The sequence below is a fragment of the Furipterus horrens genome, unplaced genomic scaffold, assembly GCF_987537825.1.
Source record: "Furipterus horrens unplaced genomic scaffold, mFurHor1.1.pri manual_scaffold_5, whole genome shotgun sequence".
Lineage (NCBI taxonomy): Eukaryota > Metazoa > Chordata > Mammalia > Chiroptera > Furipteridae > Furipterus > Furipterus horrens.
The window spans coordinates 196,984,316-197,006,774 of NW_028327175.1; the positions used below are offsets into that span (position 1 = coordinate 196,984,316).

At 45.0% G+C, this 22,459-nt stretch overlaps 1 protein-coding gene across 2 annotated transcripts in view; it reads right to left on the reverse strand.

The window, feature by feature from the left end:
* Nucleotides 1-2,439: 2,439 nt before the first annotated feature.
* ZRANB1 (zinc finger RANBP2-type containing 1) overlaps nucleotides 2,440-22,459 on the reverse strand; it is a 49,696-nt gene continuing 29,676 nt past the window's right edge. For both annotated transcript variants that reach the window (XM_090278699.1, XM_090278700.1), the window contains 8 exons: nucleotides 15,145-15,332; nucleotides 10,656-10,809; nucleotides 9,245-9,316; nucleotides 8,488-8,686; nucleotides 5,028-5,148; nucleotides 4,356-4,485; nucleotides 4,020-4,249; nucleotides 2,440-3,068 (listed from right to left, as the gene is read on the reverse strand). In XM_090278699.1, the coding sequence (XP_090134825.1) occupies nucleotides 2,850-3,068; nucleotides 4,020-4,249; nucleotides 4,356-4,485; nucleotides 5,028-5,148; nucleotides 8,488-8,686; nucleotides 9,245-9,316; nucleotides 10,656-10,809; nucleotides 15,145-15,332 (1,313 nt within the window). In that variant the 3' untranslated portion in view covers nucleotides 2,440-2,849. The remainder of the gene's footprint in view (nucleotides 3,069-4,019; nucleotides 4,250-4,355; nucleotides 4,486-5,027; nucleotides 5,149-8,487; nucleotides 8,687-9,244; nucleotides 9,317-10,655; nucleotides 10,810-15,144; nucleotides 15,333-22,459) is intronic.

The following is a 22,459-nucleotide window of genomic DNA, read 5'->3' on the forward strand; positions in this document are numbered from 1 at the left end:
GGAAGGAAGGTGAATCTCAAAAAAAAAATTTTAACGATATTTACAAAGAAATGTTGCAGAATAATTAACATCAGCCATTTCCATATTTAACTTTTTAAGTTGACATAATGGATCTTCTTCCTCATTAAACAGCATTAAACCCCTTTGTACTGGTGGTATCTGCAAGCGTCAATGAAGTCCAGCAATTCCTCATACCACACGCCCTTTGACCCTTCCTTACCCTTCCCATGCCATTTTAAAAAATGAAAGTTATGACATTTGAAAGCATCAACCTCTGGCTCAGCTGCCGTGACATGTCCCACTGCAACAACCTCACAAGGACAGAAACCGAGCACATGGTTACTGACCTATCCCTCCAGGCCCAGAAGGGTAGCTCATCGTCATCTTCATAACCACTTGTCAAGTAGGCAATCCATGTGGGGGTGACAGGGGCACAAAAGGGGACCCCAGCCACCTGTGAAGAGCAGTAAGTATTCCCTTAACACATGAAGGCTGGGACATTATGAGCCTAAGAGCCGAACAAAAAGGCAGACCCACACCCATGGTGCACCTGCACTTTTCAGTAGAACAGAAAGCAGCACACTGGTCTCCCTGAAGAAAGAACCATACAGTTAAGCTATCAACCCCAAGACATACATGTCTGTCACCCAGTCACATGTGTAACCTCTCGGGAAGGACGACATACTCTCATCTTGGGACAACAAATATGGCTGTTTAATAGTTCAAGAGCTGCACACAGCGCTGCTTCACAGGCCAGCCTGCTGTGAGAACCACTTAAAGCCCCATCTGTGTCCGGAGCCCAGGACATGTGACCTGGAACCTTTCCCACAGGGAAGAACGCAGTACCTGTTAACCTAGACGCGGTCAGGGTCACTGACCGTAAGTAACGGAGCCGCACTCCGGTGGACCACCACGCACACGAGGTGCCGGGCCGCCCAGGACCTGCAGGCAGCACTGACTGCAGTGGGAGCCTTGGGGGCCGGACGCTTCACCCTCAAACACCGCTTTGGCTTCTCCAATTGGGAAGGCAGCCTCTGCTTACGCAGCAACTACGACCGGATCTCTTCCCGCTGGAGAATTACTCTTACATACGGAGGGAAGTTTACAGACATGCTACGCGCTAAGTAGTCAGAAAGGCGGCCTGCTTAAAAAAAACACTTGATTAATGAATGACCAAAATGAAGGCAAGCCACAGAAAGTCCATTTGTAAGAAAATATTAACCACTTAGAACAGTAACATTTACATTATAATATATTAAAATTCGTTTATGTGGAATCAAACTGCAAACATTTTCCCTGCAAGCTTTAGCATGCAGCAAAAGGGGTCCTTCCGTTCCGGCCACACCCACAGTGAAGTGCTCAGGGAGGGGGAGAGCTAAAGGCCACTCCTGGGCCGTTTTCTATTTTTAGTCCTCAGAATCAAATTTAAGGGTGTGCACATTTCAGTATCAGCTAAACAGAACTTAGAAGAAAACAAGAAGCAAGTATTTAAGTTTTCACAGCCTTCTCATCGAAGGGAAGGAAAAGTGTGAGTGTGCGTGCGTGGGGGGTGGGGGTGGGGTTCTTTCCAAATTCTTTGCATGTCAATAGTCTACAAAGTGCTTATCAGGACACTAAGTCTTTGTGTTCCTGAGATAGGTCTGAAATTTTACCCATATTGAATGTATATGTATACCTGAAGTGGTCAAATAATACTTCTTATAAGAAGTCTTTCTACCTAAGATTATAGCTTTAACTTTAAATAAGAATGGCCACAATTAACCAACATGCAAAAATTCTCAGGCTACTCACTGAGAAATTCAATAATACAATGCATTTACCACCTTACTGCATTTTTACATCTTTATTCTGTACTGAACTGGAATCCCCAATCAGCCCAAGCAAAGGCATGCCTTTCTAACACGATGTGCGTAAAGCAGAGTTGACAATAGAACACAGTCAGAATCCCAAGAGCCTGCGCGTGGCAGGCTGGGAGTCCAAGATCGCCAACGGAGTCAGCGAGCCCAGGTCACACAGCGCACTCGGGCACGAGCACGCCCCTCGGGGGCACCCAGGGAGGGTGGCTCCAGAGAGACCGCTGCCCGCAGCCGGGCAGCAGAGCCCTCAGTTTAAGGGCACTCTTCCAAACAAAGACCTGAATCCTTTAAAGGCTTTAAAAACCAACAACAAAATAACAAACCAAAACAAGGGAGCAATATCTATATAAAGTTCACTCAATAAAAAATTCTTACTTTCCTTGTAGTTTGTTCCTTAAAGATTTGATTTTATTGGGCACAATAGGAACTAAATTATTAAGAAAATAACCTTGTTTTTATTCTTACGTTTTGCTGTGGACAATTTGTACAAAAAATTTCCAAATCTCTACGAGCTCTAGTGAGACCGAATGTAAAATGGATCTTTCAAGATGGAAGAAGAATGCCAGGCTCTACTGAAAAAAAAAAAAAAAAAAAAAAAAAAAGCATGTCTCAAAGGAACACAGTCGTCCGCCATGTGCTTTTGGAGGTGCCCATGCTGGAAAAAAGCTCCTCAGTACCATGGAGCTGCTGGTACGACGTTTCCTATCACACGACTTCCTGCACAACCACATGCATTACAGGTACAGACAGGTTTATGGTTTGAACAGAAGGTGCTGTCGTAATGAAATTCATTTTTACAGACTAGTCCGAACGGAGTGCCCGGTGTTCTCGCTGGGCAGGTGTGCCAGCTCCACTGGGGGGGACCCAGCAAGCCCCCCGAGCAGGTCCGGCTGGGTTGGCTTGGGTCCATGCCATGCACGCTGCTTGGGACGCCACACTAACTTGGGGGTCACTACAGAGCTGATACCTTGGTCTTCTGCTTGTTGAGTCTTTTCATTCATCTTCATCATCTTCATCTTCCTCTCCATCAGACAGGGATGTACAAGGCCGAATCTGCCGGTAGCGGTCCAGCCACTTCTCCACCATGTGCGTGACCAGGGGGTGGCCCCGCCGCCGCGAGCCCTTCTGCATGGCCACGAGGACGCCGCCCTCCGTCACACAGCAGTCCAGCCACTCCCGGAGGAGCCTCTCCTGCTGCTCCTCATTGCCCAGCTTAGGGGGCCGCACAGAAAAGGAGAGACAACAGAGGTCAAACCCCGGCGCGGACTAGGGGACAGAAACCTGCAGCTGGCATGATCACGGATAAAACAGCCAGCGCAACAAATGGTCTGAACATGGTTTCAAGCTCTCATCAATCTGATCATGAAAACCCAGTCTCCTAGAGTCAGACACAAGAAGATATGAATAGGGACATTCGTGCAGAAACCTCGGGGGGGGAAAACAAACTAGGAATTATCTATCTGATGTCGGAGCAAAAACCAAATGAATAAACTGGCAAAGAAAAGGCTAAAAAGAAAGTCATAGCTTCAAATACACAAGGCAAGTTTACTCAGTAAATTACCTGCAGGCTGAAGTTATAAAAATTGTGGTCTAAGACTCTTAATATCATTATAGAAGTTTTATAATGCTTACTAGCATATTAAATAAAAGTGCAAGGGAATTTCCTAAGAACACAGGTGTTCTGAGATGTCCTTTTGCACACCCTGCCTGCTCCCTGGATCTGCAACGGTCTCCGTGCCGGGCGTCCTGCTCCCGCCACTGCCCTGGTATCCAGTCTCGACTGCGTCCCGCTCCTCGGAGCAGAGTAAAAGCTTTAAAAGGCCCCAGGGAACCCCACCCCGTGGCCAGTGTCCTCCAGATTCTGCAAGTCACTTCTCTTTCAGTCCCCAACTCAGCTGTCACTTCCTCAGTGATGCCATCCCCTCACCACCTTATTTCAACTGCAAACCCCTGTCCCCTCGCCCTTTCACTTTTTCTTCTCTGCACTCACCATTGCCCGAGGGGAGGGACTTCTGTCTTCACTCCACAGTGTGCCCACACAACACACCCTGCCGCGCAGCCCTGGCCAGTGTCAGAAAGTGACGACACGTGACAGGCCCCTGCGCTGCGCTCAGGTATGGCGCTGCTGCTGGGAGTCGTTCCTGGGAGAAACGCACGGCTTACCTCCTGAGCAGAGAGGAAGTGCACGTGGAGCAGCTTCCGCTCACTGTCCACCAGAGGCAGGAAAGTGATGGTGATGTCGTCATCGGTGTTGAGGTTAGCACCAGCACCTCGGTTGCCATAGCCATCGTTTTCCATGGCAACCAAAGCAGAGAAGTGGCCTCTCGTGTAGCCCAGAGCAATTGGACTTTTCCAACAAAAACTCTGTTCCCACAACAAAGGCAAATACACACCTGGAAAGAGGGAAGAAAATCCCAGTCAGACTTCCAGGATGTGGCTGCAAACGGCGTTCCACTAATAAACCAAAGCCTTCAAATACACTCTTGCTGGACGGCTTACCTTGGAACCGAGTGTATCCTAAAGTCTCTCCCCGGAAACTTTTATAATACTTCACTCCATAAACTATGATTGGTCGTCTAAGAATATGGGCAAGTACAAAAATGTGTGTCTGTTCCAAACTTGCTCCAGGCTACACAGGACAAAATAAAAGAAAGTAATTTCTCTTTAAAACATTACCACACACCGGAGAACGTGTGAAACACAATGCTACCCTCCTTCAGTACACTGATCTTGGCGCATTTTTTTTTTTTAAATAATATTCTCAAGCTACATAAGTGTTTGATTCCTGAAATACCCAAGTCCAATAAAACTAAAAGAAATCGGCAGTCTATGTACAGGCATCCTTCACTATCCAAACTCAAGAACCAAGTAAGCCTGGTGAAATGCTGGTCTCCGGAACGAGAGACTCAGACAACAGCCGATGACTTACGTGACTGCCTCCCAGGTCGGTTACCTGCAAAGTAGGATCCACAAGGTCCTTCTGAAGGACAACTTCCATCCTGACAGTTTTTATCACGTAGTAAGAAACACGTTTTTCCTCTCCCTACTCTGTAGTGAGGGCTTGCTCTGGTCATATGGTTAATGAACAGCCGTCACAACTGGAACCCAAAAGGTTTACTCACGCAAGTCAAGGGATTCAGAACCCAGCACTTACTTTTGAAGTATTCTTACCTGACTAGCAAGAGAGAGTATAAATGCCCAGTCTTCTTGCCACTGTTCTTCCCTCAAGGAGAAATGTAAACCGAAGCTCTGCGAATACCATGATTCCCAATCTTTCCAACGTGTGTAAAACCTAATAAAACAAGAGTAAAAAATAACCTCCTATAAACAGAACATTTAATGTTCTAATCACTTATTTAATGAAGCCTTTAAGCAATTCATGTTCAAAGATTAATAATTTTATTTTTACCTGGGTTGCAATAAATTTTTCAAATTAAAAATGCTTCCACTCAGCTAGCAGCCAATTTTTAACATATCCTCAGACATAATTTGGTTCACTGCCCACCAAATTTTCATCAAAACTTCAAACACTAGTGATGAGAACAGTGTTTCAATTGTCTACTCTTAGTCTACAAATTAAAAAAAAACAAAACCCACTCAGGATCCTCTGAGATGGTGGACACAATCAAAGAGACTACGTTTCTCCATTAACCTCTGGTATCCCCACCTCATCACCGTATGAACAATACACAGGAAACAGCCCGCGTGTTCATGATTATCCAAGTCACTTCCCTCAGATTTCTAACATGAAATAGTATTATCTCTCTGTTATCTACAAAAACAATTTCTTGTTATACTAAAACCTCCTCTCAATACTTCAGCCTAATAAATTATGAAGACTGAAAATCAAACTGGCTCATTGGTAGACTGAATTACTAAAAACAAAATTAAGCAAAACCAGATATAATTAGGCTCAAAACTGTGATTCACTGTCTTATAAAACAATCCAACCAAAGACCTCACAGCAACTTAACGAAGGGCTCTGCAAAAAGTCAATGTTAAGAGGTTTAACTATTCAAAATATTGAGTAGTTTTCTATTCCAGGTAATCAAGATTTTTTTAAATCAGGAGTCTAAGTTTCAAATATTTTAAAAATAAAATAAGCATAACCTTCTTTCAAAATACCTAAAAAACACAAAAGTGTGTTTGAATGTACCAATGACAAGATACCATATTTTTCACTATAAGACGCACCTGACCATAAGACACACCTAGGTTTAGAGGAAGAAAAAAAAAAAAAATCCAAACCAAATGGTGTACTAAAATATGTAATAAAATATAACAGAATAATATTTCAACCATGTAAAGTGAACAGCAGTCAGCAGCGGTATTAAGAACCATCATCACCACTGTCGTTAACAAATGAGGACAGACTTTAAGGTTCAAGTACTCGTCTAGTTTTCTGGGAATCCCAAGAACTCATCATCGCTAGTGTCAGAATTTATGAAGCTCAGTTGCTCACAATCACTGATATCACTTTCTTCACTATCTTCATAATGAACAGATGCCCTGAGATTCAGCAGTAAAGCTGGGGACACTTGTCCCCAGGAGTTTCACATGGACCCACCACTTCCTCTTCTAACAGCTGTCACCACCACTGACAGGCCAGGTGATACACATCACGGCCTGTGATGCAATATTCGCTCCATAAGACGCACTGACACCCCCGCCCCACTTTTGGAGGCAAAAAAAATTGCATCTTATGGAGTGAAAAATACAGTGCATTGTTTTTTAATCCTCACCCAAGGATATTTTGTCACTGCTTGGTGCGGGGACACTTTCTTTAACCACGTTACACATCCAATCAGGTTACCATTTAGGCCTGCCAGCCAGAGAGCCTTGTTTTTTTAGGTGACCACAAATTTTTACTATAGTGCATTATGCTTTGATCTGTAATTTAGCTCTCAAGAAAGCAATTATATTGCTCTTATTTTTAAATTCCAGAGAGTACTTTCATTAAGTATTTACTGCATACTTACTGTCAGGCTATTGTAGGCACTAAAACTTCCACAATGAAAGACAACAAAACATCTCACGGAGCTTACAATCTAATGGACTTCATGTAATCCCTAAATACTGACAAAAAATTTACAACCAGTGAGTGCTCAAAGGGGATATAAAGATACTGGGGCACTGACGGTATTTGGAGTAGGTCGTTATCATTATCGTGTAAGGATGCGATTAGGTGTAAGAGGGGGAAAGCACCTTTTGATATTAATGTAGACAAAATAGTAAATAGCAGAAATCATTTAAAAATGTATACTGCCCTGGCTGCTGTGGCTCAGTGGATTGAGCGTCAGCCTGCGAACCAAGTGTCACTGGTTCAATTCCCAGTCAGGGCGCATGTCTGGGTTGCAGGCCAGGTCCCCAGTTAGGGCCGCGAGAAGCAACCACACATTGATGTTTCTCTCCCTCTCTTTCTTCATTCACCTCTCTCAAAAATCAAATAAATAAAATCTTTTTAAAAAATAAATAGAAATGTATACTAACTTCAACAATGGGCAGTTTAATTTAGCCTCTTTCAGCCTCGATTTTCTCATTTATAATATAACTAAGTGACAATGTATATACAGAATCAAGAAATAGCCTAAGTCAGATCAATGTAAAAACCAAACTACTGCTTCACAAACAGGCACCATTTCCAGTGACTGATCCTTCAATGGGTGAATTTATAGTTCAAGACTAGCAATATATTTGATTAGATGCTGCACTGCAAAATAAAATTTAAGTGTGATCTTAAAATTACCTGCACCTGAGGGAGAAAAAGAACTTGCAATATCATGTTAATCTCTTAGAATTGAATAAAAATGTGAAATCATAACTACTTTAAAATATGAGCAAAGTCCTGGCCAGTGTGATTAAGTTGGTTGGAGCATAGTCCTGTAAACCAAAAGGTCGCAGGTTCGATTCCCTGTCAGGGCACATGCCTGGGATGCAAGTTCAGTCCCCAGTCAGGGCGCATATGAGAGACAACCAATTGATCTCTCTCACATCAGTTTCTCTCCCTCTCTCTTAAAAAAAAAAAAAGAGAAAAAAAATGAATAAGCATGTCTTTGGGTGAGGATTTAAAGGAGAAAAAAAAAAAAAAAAAGACTCCTCAATTTACACAGTATGATTATGTCATCTGTTTCTTGCTGAGACTGACTCCATACATGTCATGTTTAGAGCTGAAACTCAGAATAACCCACAAAAAGGCTTGGTATAATGTTTAAAAATATATATGAGTAAAGACCTTATTAATGTTTAAGGCTGCTACTACTACTTCAAATATTTCTACTTCAAATAATTATCATCGCAATAACTATAAACTAAAAGGACAAAAGGCTGTTTGATATTCCAGTTAGAACAATAATCATTAATTACATGCAAATTTTTATCAGTTGTCTTCCCACACTCTCAACCTCTTCTCAGGACTGTTACTTTCACACTCAGCAAAAACGGTACCAAAAAAGCTCAGCAGAAAGCTGTAACTATCACTGAGACAGTCTCAGGGTCTCGACGTCCAAAGCCAAAGCCTCCCCTCCCCCGTGTGCACGGAGCACAAGGCAGCGTCACAGAGGAAGCCCCCCCCCCCCCCCCCCGGAAGGCGCTCAGCAAGCGCCCGCGGCCTGCGCCGGGCGGGCCCGCTCACCAGTGCGAACAGTCGTGTAGGCTGTCGTGCAAGGCCTTCCGAAGCACCGAGTCCTTGTCGTAGATGCCCCAGGTCGCCTGCAGGACCGAGTCAAGTAAGCAGTCGCCTGCGGTCCGGTTCCAAAGTGCGTACAGTCGGCTGTCCAGGCGTGTAGCCAATTCCAAGGACCAGTTTATAATCGGAGATTCTTCTTCTAACTCTACATGAGGAATTTAAATAGCATGTTCACTTTCACACCTACGCAATTAAGAACAATTCAGTGGAGAACGAATCCATTCTCTAGATGTTAAAAGGTTTATGTGTAATCTCCTAATAAACACCGAAGTATATGGGTCAACTGAAATATAAACCTTTTGAATAGCAGAAACAGCTTGTGGCTCTAGAGTAATTTACTCAACTTTTAAATTCCTTACAATTTGTTTTCTAAAAAATGTTTAGTAAAGAAATATACTCAGTCTGGAATAGAAAGTAGAAAACCAGTTTAAAAACATTTATACCTTTATTTGCTCACTCTATCAGTTAAGGCCTATGAATGTACATCCCCCCCCCCCCCAGTTTTACTAAAACAGTTAACAAAATCCTATTTTTAATAGCACAAGACATTGTTCTTGAGGACCTTGCATTGTTAATTCAAAGTAAAAATAAAACAAGTTGACCATACACTCAACTACTCCAAACCAAACTAAACTACAGAACAAAATAGGAAGTTTACTGAAATAGATGAAAGGTAAATTATACTCATTAATTCCACGCCTACCTTTTTGCACATCTCTGTCCAGCACCTCATCAAATAATTTTTCTTGGACTGTTGGAGGCAAGTCTTCAATATCTACAACGAAAAAGTGTCTTACACGATCTTCCGTCTCACATCAAATTACCATGACATACATTTTAAATAGCTGATAATTTTATGTCGATTATACCTCAGTAAAGGTAAACTAAAAGGACCAAAAAATAAGGCTATCTGATATTCAAGTTAAAACAATAATAATTACATGCAAATTTTTATCTGTTCTCCTCCCACACGCTCACCTTCTGCTCAGGCCTGTTACTTTCAGACTTCAGAAGCTTACAAAGGTTAATAAACCATTAATTGTGGCACACAGATCTCTGTTTTTGTCATCTTCCCCAAATTCTCTATGCTCTATTCAGTTTATTATTTGAGTAAAAACCATTACCCTTTAAAAAAATATTTTTTAATGTTGTAAGATATTTTCAATGGAAAATAAAAATCTAATCACTTAGAGTATGTAAAACTTAAATACAGGGATGGGCAAAAGGAGGTTTTAAATTACCAACCATCATTACCTAATAGATAAATCATAGGTAAGGATACAAAATAACAGCAATAAGATAACAAATAATAACACAGTAAACAGCAAATAGGTAAAATAAGAATAAACTTCCGCATACCCACAACTACAACCCTACTCTTGCCCATCTCCGTTCTGTATAGGAAGAACAGAGAGCAAATGAGATCTGTCTGATTTTCAAAGGCTTACTTACTATCTCCTACCACCTCTAAATGCCCCTGCTCATGTCCAAACATAAAAGCCCAGAGCACTCAGAACCAAGGTGGAAGGCTTATTTTAGAAACTCCAGGGTCTGCCGCCTTTATTCAATGCCGACTGACAAAAGCCGTCTAAGACAGTCCCAGCTATCGCTGAGTAGAAAAATGAAAAGCTGCCTCACAAACAGAGCAGAAATCAAGGTGCTGAGTAAAGAAAGTAATGGTACTTTCCAAAGAACGCCAGCGTCTGGGAGTCAACCAACTTGACTTTACCCATCAGAAGCGCATGTTCTAACACGGTCCCCACATGCCAGATGACCACAGCTTCCTAACTGCAAAGTAACAGGCATGAAAAGGAAAAAAGTAGACCGCTATGATTTTATAATAAAACTAAGAGAAAAATAAGTGGCTCAGGCAGGTTTTTTTAACCACGTGAGGCTCACAAAGAAGTCGACTCTCAGCTGCGGCCTTCCTCCCAAACCCACACAGAGAAGAGCTCTGGCGCGGGTCACTCCCAGCACAAACAGGGGAGCCGAGGGACTCCGGATGCACACAGGGTAACTAAACGCCCTGCTTCCTAGCAGAAACATGCTCACTAGACATAAGAAAATAACTACACGAAGTGGGCACTTCTTTCCACACTGAAACCTGGAGTTACCTGCCGGCAATGTGAAGGTCACCAGGTCAGTCAGGAAGTAGCAAGCGAAGTCCCCCTTCCTCTGATGGAGAGAGGCGGCGATCTCGCGCCGGACCTGCTCCGTCAGCTCGGGGCACACCATCGCCGGGATGCACTTGGCTGCTTGCTGAGACACCTGGAGACGAACGAGAAGGGCCTCTGCATCCCGCTCACCACCAACAGACGCAGAAAACAGGAGTATTTAAAAGAAACTACCAACCTTTCCTAGTCACCCAAGGTGGCGGTGGGTTTTTTTTTTATTTTAAAATGTATTGGGTATTATTTCCTTACCAGTGGAAGTAGGTATCAGTACAACATTCCAGGAAAACAGCCATTTTACCCTCTGACTCAGTAATTCTTCTTCTTAAGAATTTATCCCCATGATGCACATGAAAACTTATGTAAAAATTTGGTGCTGTTCCCAAAGGCTCAGCACAGGAGGGGGAGGGAGACCAGTAAATAACCTAAATAATAAATGAGACTAACCATCTTGCCCCCAATTAAAAAAAAATGCTTTAAAAACAGGGAATTCCAGCTCACAGGAAAAAACAACGTACAAACACTATTCCCCCGCTGTGTTAAGAATATTTCAAGTACCCTGACCTGCAATAAAGAAAACATGGTATTTTTGAAGGGTTAGTTCCTGCTAACTTCTAACCCTGTGATTCTGGATTTTTAACAAAGCATCTGGCCTCCCCCAGTGCAGACCAGGCAACAAGCCTTCCCCAGACAGCCCGTGAGGACTGCGTCGTGAGCACTGGGGCGGTGACTGCCCAGAAGACCCTCTAGGCAAGGAGACAGCTCAAGCTCTCCTTTCTAAATGACGAGCAGAGATTATCTGACATTGAAGCTGCGTTCCTTCTGCGGGGCTGGAGACATCTGTGCGCAGAGAACTCTGAAAGCCCAGGTGAGGATCTGCTCGTGAGGAAACGAGTCTGGTGGCCGCCCTCCGGGAGGCAGTCCACACTGTCCTCTGCTGGCCCCCCCGACCGCAGCCACTACCCGGGCCACCCCCAGAACACATCTTCCAGTACGCTGTTCAAAGAGCAGGCTCTACGGATGATGCCATCGGCACAGTATATGTGGGGAACGCAGCTGTAATTGCTACGAAACTGAGTAAACAGTTTCAAAACCCCCTGCCTACCCAGCACAGCCATCAGACACGTCGTTCTAAAACTCCTGCGCGAAGACCCAGTTCCACGAGCCTGGACTGGCCAGGATTACCAGTAACAATGACATTCTCACTACACCTTCAGTCTATGAGCCCAATCTTTAAGACACTCAAATAATAGAAAAGCAAATATTAAATATTTTCACAATATAATTGCCTATTTCACACCAGTGTTAAAATGGATCACAAAAGTAAATTCAAGAATAGCTATTCCAATCTGCTAACCCTCAGCCCCTTGCCAAAAACCTGGGAAATTTTTTCCAAAAACAACTTGGACTGAAACCCGAATCTTGCAAACCCTCTGAGAGAAATCTTACCGTCCGTGATCCTTTAGCATGACATGTCCCTGAAGCCTGCCTCTCAACTGCTGGCCTTTTCAACCTTTATGACTTTCAATCATCTCCTTAGGCCAGCAGTTCTTAACTTAGAGCCCAGGAAACTGAGACAGGGCCATGAACTTGAACAGTAATTTTAATTAAATTTAAACCCTTCATTTTTACTAATCTCTTGCCTATATTTAAAATGCATTTTGTTACATATCACAAATTTAAGTTTGGTAACTATATTTCAATATACTGTTGACCCTTAACATCACGGGTCCACTTATATGCAGATTTTTTTTCAGTAAGTACCATAAAGGTATTTATTCTCTCTGTTTTATGATTTTCTTAACATTTTCTTTCCTCCAGCTTACTTTATTATAAGAATACACTATGTATATATGAAACGTGTAATCGACTGTTCATGTCGTCAGTAAGGCTACTACTGGCAGTTAAGTTTTTGAGGAGTCAAAGTTGTACTTGCAGCTGCCCCCGGGGGGGGGGGGGGAGGCAGGGGTTCAGCATCCTGAATCACCATGTTGTTTAAGGATCAATGGTAATTGATTTTCTCTGCAATCCTCTTGATTTGTATTTCGTTCATTTAAAAACATTCTGAAAGGAGTCGCAGGTCCCACCAGACTACCACCCACAGGACCACGGCCCGTAGCCCCTGCTCCAGATACACACCCCCGAACCCTCACGGTCTCCTGCTGTCACCCTGGAGCATGGGGCTCTGTGCGCTCTCTGCAGACACGCCCCTTAATCCAGACTCGCGGCCTCCTCCTAGTCTCCCACCTGACCCTTGAACTCTGTCCTGTCTAATGTCTGCCCCACTGAGCCCAAACTCCATTACTCACTTCGTTCTTTACCTGGGACAATCCCCTTCCCCCTCTCCACGTCCTACCAGGATTGGTCTATGCAGCCCACAGAACAGGGCAGAAGTGCTGGGATGGCACTTCCTCAATTGCATGTTCTATGAACTGCCACATCCACCTGGATCACTGTCCCACACCCGCCTCTCCCCTCTCTCCGATCACGGGCTCTTGGGAAAACCAGGTGCCACTTCAAAGGCAGCCCTACAGAGGGGCCCAGACGACACGCACTTGAAGCCTCCTGCCGACTGCTCGGAACCAGTCCTCCAGCCCGGTCGAGCCTTTGACAAACGCAGCCACGGCCCACAGTGTGACTGCAGCCTCCTGAGACCTCCAACCAAAACCACTCAGCAAGGCTGCTCCCGGACTCTTTAACCTCAGAAACTGTGCAATGGGTCTGTCATCGCAAGAGGCTGAGTTTTGAGGTGATCTGTTGAACAGCAGTAACGAACTCAGCAGGGTTCTCGTAGCTTCCCAGCGTTGTTCCCACGTTGCCCTTAGCAGGCTGCTCACTTACGCCTGCCCCTCAAGAACCTCTTCCCAGGCCCCTACCAGCCGGAGAGGAACCTCGGAGTCCCGAAAGCCATGAGCCTCGGTCACAGCTGCCTTCTCTATCCTGTTCCTCGCCACCACCAGCAACTGTGACTCCATACGCGGGCCCTTCCCAGACACAACATGAGCTGCAGGCAACCTGCCGCTACAGGAGCGACCTGCGCCCGCGCCCTCCCGCCCAGGGCTCGGCCCCTCTGACCGCGCGCGCGGTCTCCCCAGCGGTCTCCTCCTCCCTCTGCTCGGGGAGCCTGCCCGTGGCTTTCCCCGCCGTGGCTTTCCCTGCCGCTGTCTCTCAAGTGCCCTGGCCTTCCTGGAATCTTACCCAACTGGGTACAATGACTAGCTTTCACCCACCTCCTGAAACGCTTTGTGCATGATGGTTCCCAAATGCTGGCACACTGAAATAAATACGCACGCATAAGCACGCACAGAAGATGCATGCTGACCTCTGAGTCCGCCGCTATCGTCATTAAAACACACACACACACACACACACACACACACACACACACACACACACACACACACACACACACACACACCTGGATAATACAACCGCATCCTGAATAATTCCTCTGCAACCTCTACCACCTGTAACATCTGCCTCGTTATGGAAACCAGCATCAACCCACATCCCTATCCCATGACGCCCCCAGGACAGGCCGCACAGAACCACTCCCCCACCAGCCCACCTCTGCCCCGCCACCAGCACAGCCCAGGCAGACCCCAGCCAACGGCACAGCGCGGCAGCAGCCCCCCACCCAGGCTGGCCCTCCCCAATCCACAGCAGCCCAAACACTCTGACCCTGTCACTTCCCCAGCCCTCTGCAGGGCACTTTTCAAAGCCCCCTCACTGCCCACAGAACAATCTTCCAACCCCGTGGCCCAGGAGACCCTCCACATCCACCCCCGGCCCCCCCCCCCCCGCCCTCAGTTCTCAGCCGTCATCACAGCCATGCTGAGCTACCTGCAGTTCCTGAATTCACCACAAACACCCCCACCCGGGCTTCTGAATAAACTGGTTTCCTCAGCTCCCCCCCACACACACACCCACTTGGAGAGAGCAACTCCTACCCCCCTCCGGACTGCAGCTAAAACACCACCTGCGCTGGGGCAGGGGTGGGGGTCTCAAACCCTTCTCGGCGCTCCCCCAGCACTTGGCACGCACACCTAGGAGAGCACGTGCCGCACACAGCCCCCCGTTTATTTCCCTACTTTTCTGGCAGTCAGTGGAGGTGCCAATGCCTTCACAATCAAACCCCTTTTTTAGCACAGTGCCTGGCACACAGTAGGTACTCAGGAAGTATTTGTTCGTGGAATGAACAGATACATCAGTTTTTTTTAAGTCAAACATCATTCAAATATTGTGGCAAGATGTCCTACTTTAAGACCATGTACCCTTAAAAGTTAAACTGTTGAAGTCTCTTTAAGTTTAACATAATTTCTTCAAGGGGAGGAAAGAATCTGGAAACATTTAAGAACTGTTAGGAGAAACACTGTAGCGTGAAAAAGCAAAGCAAAAGCAACCACAGAGCACCCCCGGGCGGCCCACTCACCTCCGTGAGCAGAATGGCGAGCATGTCCTGCCTCTGGAAGCGAATGGCCAGGTGGACCAGCGTGTAGCCCACATCGAACGCAGAAGGCCGGCTCAGCAAGCGCACCTCGTCCGCGGTGAGCTGGCGGGCAATGTCCCCTCCCGACGACTTGTAAGCTTCTATAGCAGCTAAATCACCTTCCACAACCCCTACAACAAGCATCGAGACAGAAAAGAGTTTCACTGCAGTTTTCCTCAAACAGCATAACCCTGTGGCACTCACTCTGAACGCTCGGTGTCTGGGCTCCGTGGGTCCCGGGGCTTCGGTCCGACGTCCTAAAGAATGTCAGTGCAGTTAGCACATTTCTTTCCAGAACGAGCCTGCCTTGCTAGGCACAGGCACTCACCTTCACCCCAGGGCTGGCTTCGTGCTCTCGTGGGCTCAGAGCGTTATTAGAGTATATTAATTGGGGCAGAGACCGGCAACGGAGCATGAGAAACGAGGCGGCGCGGAAGACACTGAACTCCGGCTCTGGCCCTGACTGCAGAAACCAAGGAGACAGAGGTGTGCTTCCCATCGGTCCTGGGCGCGTCTGCCCCCTGCGCTGCGTCCTTAAAGCTCACCCAGAACAAATGCTGAGCCTTCCGCACTGAGGTAGCTTTGAAACAAGTTAGTGCAATTAAAACCATTTTAATGTTAAGTGAAAGCAATATTTGGATTTCAGAGTCTCTCGGACAAGTCTTTTTATACCCATTAAGAATTATTAACATAGTAAAACTTGAATCAGATGATTTTAAACAAAAATGTGCTAAAACAAAACACTACAAAGCAGTTGGAGCTGGAGAGAGAAAACAAGTATCACCTTTTCCAAGTCCACAATAACTTTCCATTTCGAACGAACTACGTTTTTTAAGTATACTTGATTATTTCATTACAGTAGTCCCAATTTTTTCCCCTCTGTTTCCCTCTGCCCAGTACCCCACTTCCCTCCAGCAATCCCACCGCCCCTTAGTTGATGCCCATGGGTCGTGCATGTAAGTTCTTTGGCTTCGCCCTTTCCTATATCATTCTTAACTTCCCCCTATTTTGTACCAAATAATTATGCTTATCAGTCCCTGCACCATTTCCCCATTTCTCCCCCTTCCCCCTCCCAGCTGATAACCCTCCAAATGATCCCCATACCTATGATTCTGTTCCAATTCTGGTTTGCTTAGTTGGATTTTGTTTTTATTTTTTAGATTCAGTTGTTGATTGTTGTTTGTTGTCATTTTAGTGTTCACGGTTTTGATCTTTTTTTTCTTAAATAAGTCCCTCTGACATTTCATATAATATAATAGCTTGGTGATGATGAACTCCTTTAGCTTTACCTTGTCTAGGAAGCACTTCATCTGCCCTTCCGTTCTAAATGACAGCTTTGCTGGGTAATCTTGGTTGTAAGTCCTTGCTTTTCATCACATTGAATACTTCTTGCCAGTCCCTTCTTGCCTGCAAAGTTCCTTTCAAGAAATCAGCTGATAGTCTTATAGATACCCCTTTGTAGGAAACTCTGCTTTTCTTTTGGTGCTTTTAAGATTCTTTCTTTATCTTTAATGTTTGGCATTTTAATTATGATCCATCTTGGTGTGGTCCTTTTTGGGTCTAGCTTGTTTGGGACTCTCTGTGCTTCCTGGACTTGTATGTCTATTTCCTTTGCAAAATTTGGGAAGTTTTCCTTATTTTCTTACATAAGTTTTCAATTTCTTGCTCTTCCTCTTCTCCTTCTGGCACCCCTATGGTTCGGATGTTGGCACATTTAAAGTTGTCCCAGAGGTTCCTAAGCCTCTCCTCATTTTTTTCAATTCCTGTTTCCTCATTCTGCACTGGCTGACTGTTTTTTCCTTCCTTATGTTCCAAATCATTGATCTGAACACCCTGGTTTCAGTCCCTTCACCATTGGTTTTGTGTGGACTTGCCTTCGTTTCATTTAGCACAGCCTTCACTTCTTCCCTTATGCATCTTCCATATTTAAGCATGTTTGTCAAGCATGTGATCATCTTTATGACCAGTGTTTTGAATTCTGTGTCTGTTAGGTTGTCTGTCTCCTCATTAGGCTGGCTATCTCCTCGTCACTTAGTTCTCCCACTGAGACCTTGTTCCATTCCCCCTTTTGGGCCATACTTCTGTCTCATCTTGACAGGCTCCTGTATTTGTTCGCCTCTGTGTCTTAGGTAGAGTTGTCACTCCTGTCATGCTGTAAGGGGTGGAGCCTTAGGTTTCATCAGTACAGGGTGACCCGTTTCACAACGTTGTGGGGCTGTATGTGGGGGAGGGGTCTGAGAGGGAACAATGCCGCTTGCCCAGCACTCGCCCCTTTTCCAGGCACTTCTCCCACTTCCGTGCAGGACTGGCACCCCTCTAGCTGCTGCCCTGGCCGTCATTCCCAGAGTGGGTGGGTCTGCGACGCTCTAGGACCATGGGGACCCTTTAAACAAGTGGTCTCTGCTGAGACACCGGCAGTTTCTTCCTCCACCCCAAGCCCCAGTGGTCTGCACAGTCAGAACCAATGAGGCTTGATTTTCCCCGGCGCTGGGACAGTGAGCTGTTCAGTCTGGTCTGGTGAGGAGCTGGGAACGCTCCCCAGGTGTCCCTCCCTAAGTTTTAAAAACGTTTGACTGTGCTTTCTGCCGGCCTGCTGCTGCCACCACCACTGCTGCCGCCACACCACGTCCTCTCTGTCCTGGCTCTGCCCCTCCTGCCTGTCTGGATGAGTATTTCTTCTTTTATCTTTCTTTGTTAAAACTTCCATGCAGCTCGATTTTCTGGAACTTCCTGTTGTCTCTAGTTTTGAGGTAGTTGTATTCCTTCTTAGTTGTGGAGGGAGACACAGCACGTCTGTCTAGGTCTGCATCTTGGCCAGAAGTCCAATGAACTACATTATTAATCTTAGCACAAATTAACATTAGGTGAAGACAGTAATCCTATTTTCTAAACAATAGAGTACATCTATAGATAATAAACAGCCTTGCCAAAAAAAAAAGGGATGTATTGGTGAGCTTCAAATGTACCACAAGTAGTGGTTAAAAACAACACTAAGACTGTGGGACCAACCAAATAATTTTAAATTGTTTCCTAAGTTACATCAGTAAAAATGTGTTTGTTGGGTAAAGTACTAACTACAGTAAGTCTCAGTGTATTTTTTAAGTTTTTAATTGCTACCTTGAATTAGGAATTAAGTAAGAGCTAGCTATTCCTTGGAGTATGAAATTGGTACAGTGCAACAATTTCCCCCAGCTATTAAAAGTAACAAAGCTTTAAAATGGTCATTCACCTCCCACGTCACTGGGTGCCTGTGACATGCACAGCACTATGCTCAGTAATATGAGAAACACAGAGACAGTAGAAACATGATTCTTAAAACAGTCCTTTTCATCACATGTGGAAGCCACAGGCGGCCGGCATCTTCAACCTCTGGGACAAAAATTCTTCCTGGAAATCTAGATTCTGTACCAGCCACACACACTTTCCAGGTTAAGAATCCATGCTATCCAATGAGAAAGCGTGCCTTAAAGGCATGTTTATTTTCACGGCAGTATAGATTAATAAATTCCTCACTAGAAACACCTAAGTACAGCTGGAGGCCCCATCTCCAGTACAGAAAGAAAGGGCTTCAAAACACCCTCATGAGGCAGAATGTACCAGAGAAGTCGTCAGGGCTAAACTAACTGGGGTAGCATGAGACCCGGGGAATGAGTCTTCTCAAAGTGGTGAATTGCACGGTATGTGAATTGTATCTCAATGAAGCTGATACATGTGCGATTTCTATTTGGCCTCATCAAGCACACCAAAAGCAATGACTTCCCCCAACCCCCCGCTCTACATCACACTACAGGTAAGGGGCGCTGCCCACGCCCACGCAGCCACGGAGGGTGAACAGAGCAGTTGGTTCTCTATTCTTCACAGCATGAAATTCTCCAAACTTCCCAGAACATGAAAAACACAAACTGAAGTACAGGCACAAAGTGGTACTTAAAAGAAAAGCATTTTATTATCTAATGTTTTAGAAATGTATATCATTCCGTCCTTTTCATTAACCATAATTAAATGCTTGTAGTTCAGTGGTGAGTTTTCAGCTACAAAGATGCATAAATTCACTACAAATAAAATTCCATGGAAGTATCACTGAACTGCCCCCATTTTTGGTATATCGTCCTTACACCTTGTTCAAGGAGAGCAAATGATTCAAGTTCAGACAGCTTCTTGACAGATGGGTTTTCACTGTATGCATGGCGTTGAAAAGGATTTGGCCCATATTCAAGTAATTTAGTTTTAACTGCCACAAGTTCTCTACTTCGGGGGGGTGGGGGGGGAGTATCAGATTATCCGGGAAACGAGTTACAAAATGTCTTTGAGTTCTTCCTATACCATTGCATTTCTACCACTTTTTAATACTGGAGGATACAAGGAAAGTGGAAGAGCTGGTGGGCAGCAGAGAGAGTAACTAAATGCCAGTGGTACAACCTGACTTAACAGGAGGCCAGGGAAAACCAGAGCAGCCCTGGCCCGAGAAAAGCAGGTGACGCACGCACGCTCTCTAGGTCACCGCCAGCCCACAACACCGCCCGCAGCGGAAGCTCCTCTGTCTTAAAAATCGGTGCACGTGCCTTGTCCCAGCCTCGCCCTCTTTATCAAGGCAAACTGGAGGGCAGCTGAAGGCGCTCCGAGGGGAGTCGCTCTGTGAAACTCACCGGTGTCACCGCACACCCAAGACTGCCCGGAGGAAAGGCCACACAGCTCCCCAAGTGGCGGTGCACAGTTAGATAAGGTGTTAGGATGTGTACTTCTAAAAACATGAGACCTGAGTGTAAATGAAAGATACCCGATACGATTTTATATATTACAAACTATAAACTTTAAAAAAAGAAAAAGTCATATTGCTGTATAAGCAGGACCAGAATTTAACATACAGGGCGGGCAAAAGTAGGTTTACAGCTATGAGCATGTGAAACTGTCTATGCTTGTACTACTTTTTTTAATTATTGTACTTTCCATATGAAAAACTGCAAACCTACTTTTGCCAACCCCTGTATTTTGAAGCCACAAGTCACAACGCACTGGGGACTTCACAGCTACTATGGAACTCCGTTGGTTAGAATATGGAGCTGGCTTATAGATGTTTAGAAAACAGACTTATTTTTTTCCCCCATATATGGCACAGTTTTCAAAGTTTTGCCTTATTTTCTTTCATGACATAAGATCATAATGGTGACTAACTTTGAAAAGAATGCCAAATGGTTAAAAAAAAGCCAGGACTTACCTGAGCCCACAGGGTCAGCTCAACACTGCCCTGGAGCTCTACGGTAGCTGTGACGTCACAGCACGCTTTATGCTGTGGGCCAGGGCGGGCTGGGAGCCGCGTGCACGCTTTCAGGAGCCCTTAAAGAGAAAAGTTACTTTTCAGTGGTCGCTTTCAGAAGCCCCTTTACCATGGTCAGCAGAGAGATGTAGCTACCTAGGTATTTTCTTCCTCTGCCCAGTTTAATTTTTTTCACTGGCTTTTCATTATAAAAATGAAACTATACCACCCTGTAACACCTTTTCTTCACACTCCTAACCACTGGACTCTAGTTCAACCACAAACTTGAGTTTAGATATTCACGGCCATCTCTTTCAATACTTACACATGAGTGAGCTGCTTTTTAAATAACATGACGAATATTTTTACGTGTTATCTTCAAGTAGGCACAACTCCATGGCCATCCCAAAAATAGTCTGAGTGGGCAAAACCAATCACCTATAGGTGTATTTTTCATACAATAAACAATGGCAACAAGTTAAAGTCTACCGTTTCTATTCCCAGGACAGGGCTACAGAACACCACCCTTTCAAAAAGCCGAGAGATGAAAATCACAATTGGAAATACATATACCTTTAAATTTAATATCATCTATATTATATCAAGGTGAACTTCTATTCACCTCATTTAATAAATTCACTGCATTATGAAAACATCCCCTTTAAAAAAAAAAAAAAGATTCAATGATAGAGAAGTCAAAATAGTCTCTACTAAAGGCTTTTACATGTCCTTTTATTAATCATAACCAACTATGCCAAACATAGCTTATCCTTCGGAGATCTTGCCTCCTTATCTTTGATCAGATAGTTAACAACCCAACCACTGTGGAAACATAAATTCCCCAAATCATGGAAACAAGACCTGAATTGCTCAGTACCTTCCCAGGAAAGATGGCAGACACTCCCATGCAGGAAGAGCTGGTGCCTGAAAGCCCAATGGGCTGATTTAAAGAACCCTGTCACCAAGCTGTCTTTGGGAAGGTGATCAGAGATGTGAACGGGTTAAAGATGAGTTCAAATTACAAAGGTCCCTTAAAATATCGCCAGAAAAGTCAACTGAGGGGACGGACACTACAGTCTTGAAAAACCTAGGGTTCTAGTAACAGAATATCGTGTGTACATAAAACCACGTTTACCACTGAAATCAAGTCCCAAAGTTTTTCTGACTTCCAAGCAAAAATCCCTTCTGCTACACGGCCAAGTTATCCTGGCTCAATTTGAAACCAGATTTTAGATTTTTTTGGAAGTATGCTATTTTAGGTACACATGGAGCAACAGAACAGTCCAGTCCACTCTCTTTTCCAGGTGAGAAAATAAAGGGTAAACGAACACTTAAAAGCAGGTGGGGCTGGGAGGATAGAAGAAATCCTCTCATGACAGAGCATAGCTTTGTATTGTTCATATTAAATCCACAAAACTGTTCTTGTAGCCAAAATACTGACAGTTAAAACAGATAATCACCAAATCAGAAGAAATGTTAAAAAGCTCCGTCGTCCCTCGTGATGAGGCCCCCAGGTAGAAGTACAACATAAGGAAGTCCCCAAGATCTGTCACTAAGAGAGAAGGGCCTGCAGCTGCGGGAAGCCCATGGCCTCACAGTACCCAAACAAGCTGCGTGGCCCATTTGCCCCAGGAGTTGCAGGTCCATACATCTCACCACCCATCAGATGACGTGTCTGGAGAGAACGTCACTGTCTCCTATGTTTGGGAAAAACGATGCAGCGAGCCCACCAACCGCCTGGGTATCTTCCCCAATGCCTCTCCTCAGCCCCAATGTCCATTCTTTCGAGTTCTGTCACTCCTACCTTCCAAGTCCCTCTCAAATACATGCCCCTCTCTTCACCTCCGTTGCCTCCCCCCGCTAGGTCAAGACTGTAGTCTCTCACCTGGATTGCTGCGATTTCCTCCTAAATTGCCTGCTCGCCTCTGCTGCGGCCCCTTCCAAACTAGTCTCCATGCCAAGACCAGCCCACAGCCCGCTGGGAGCCAGGACCCATTTCAGCTC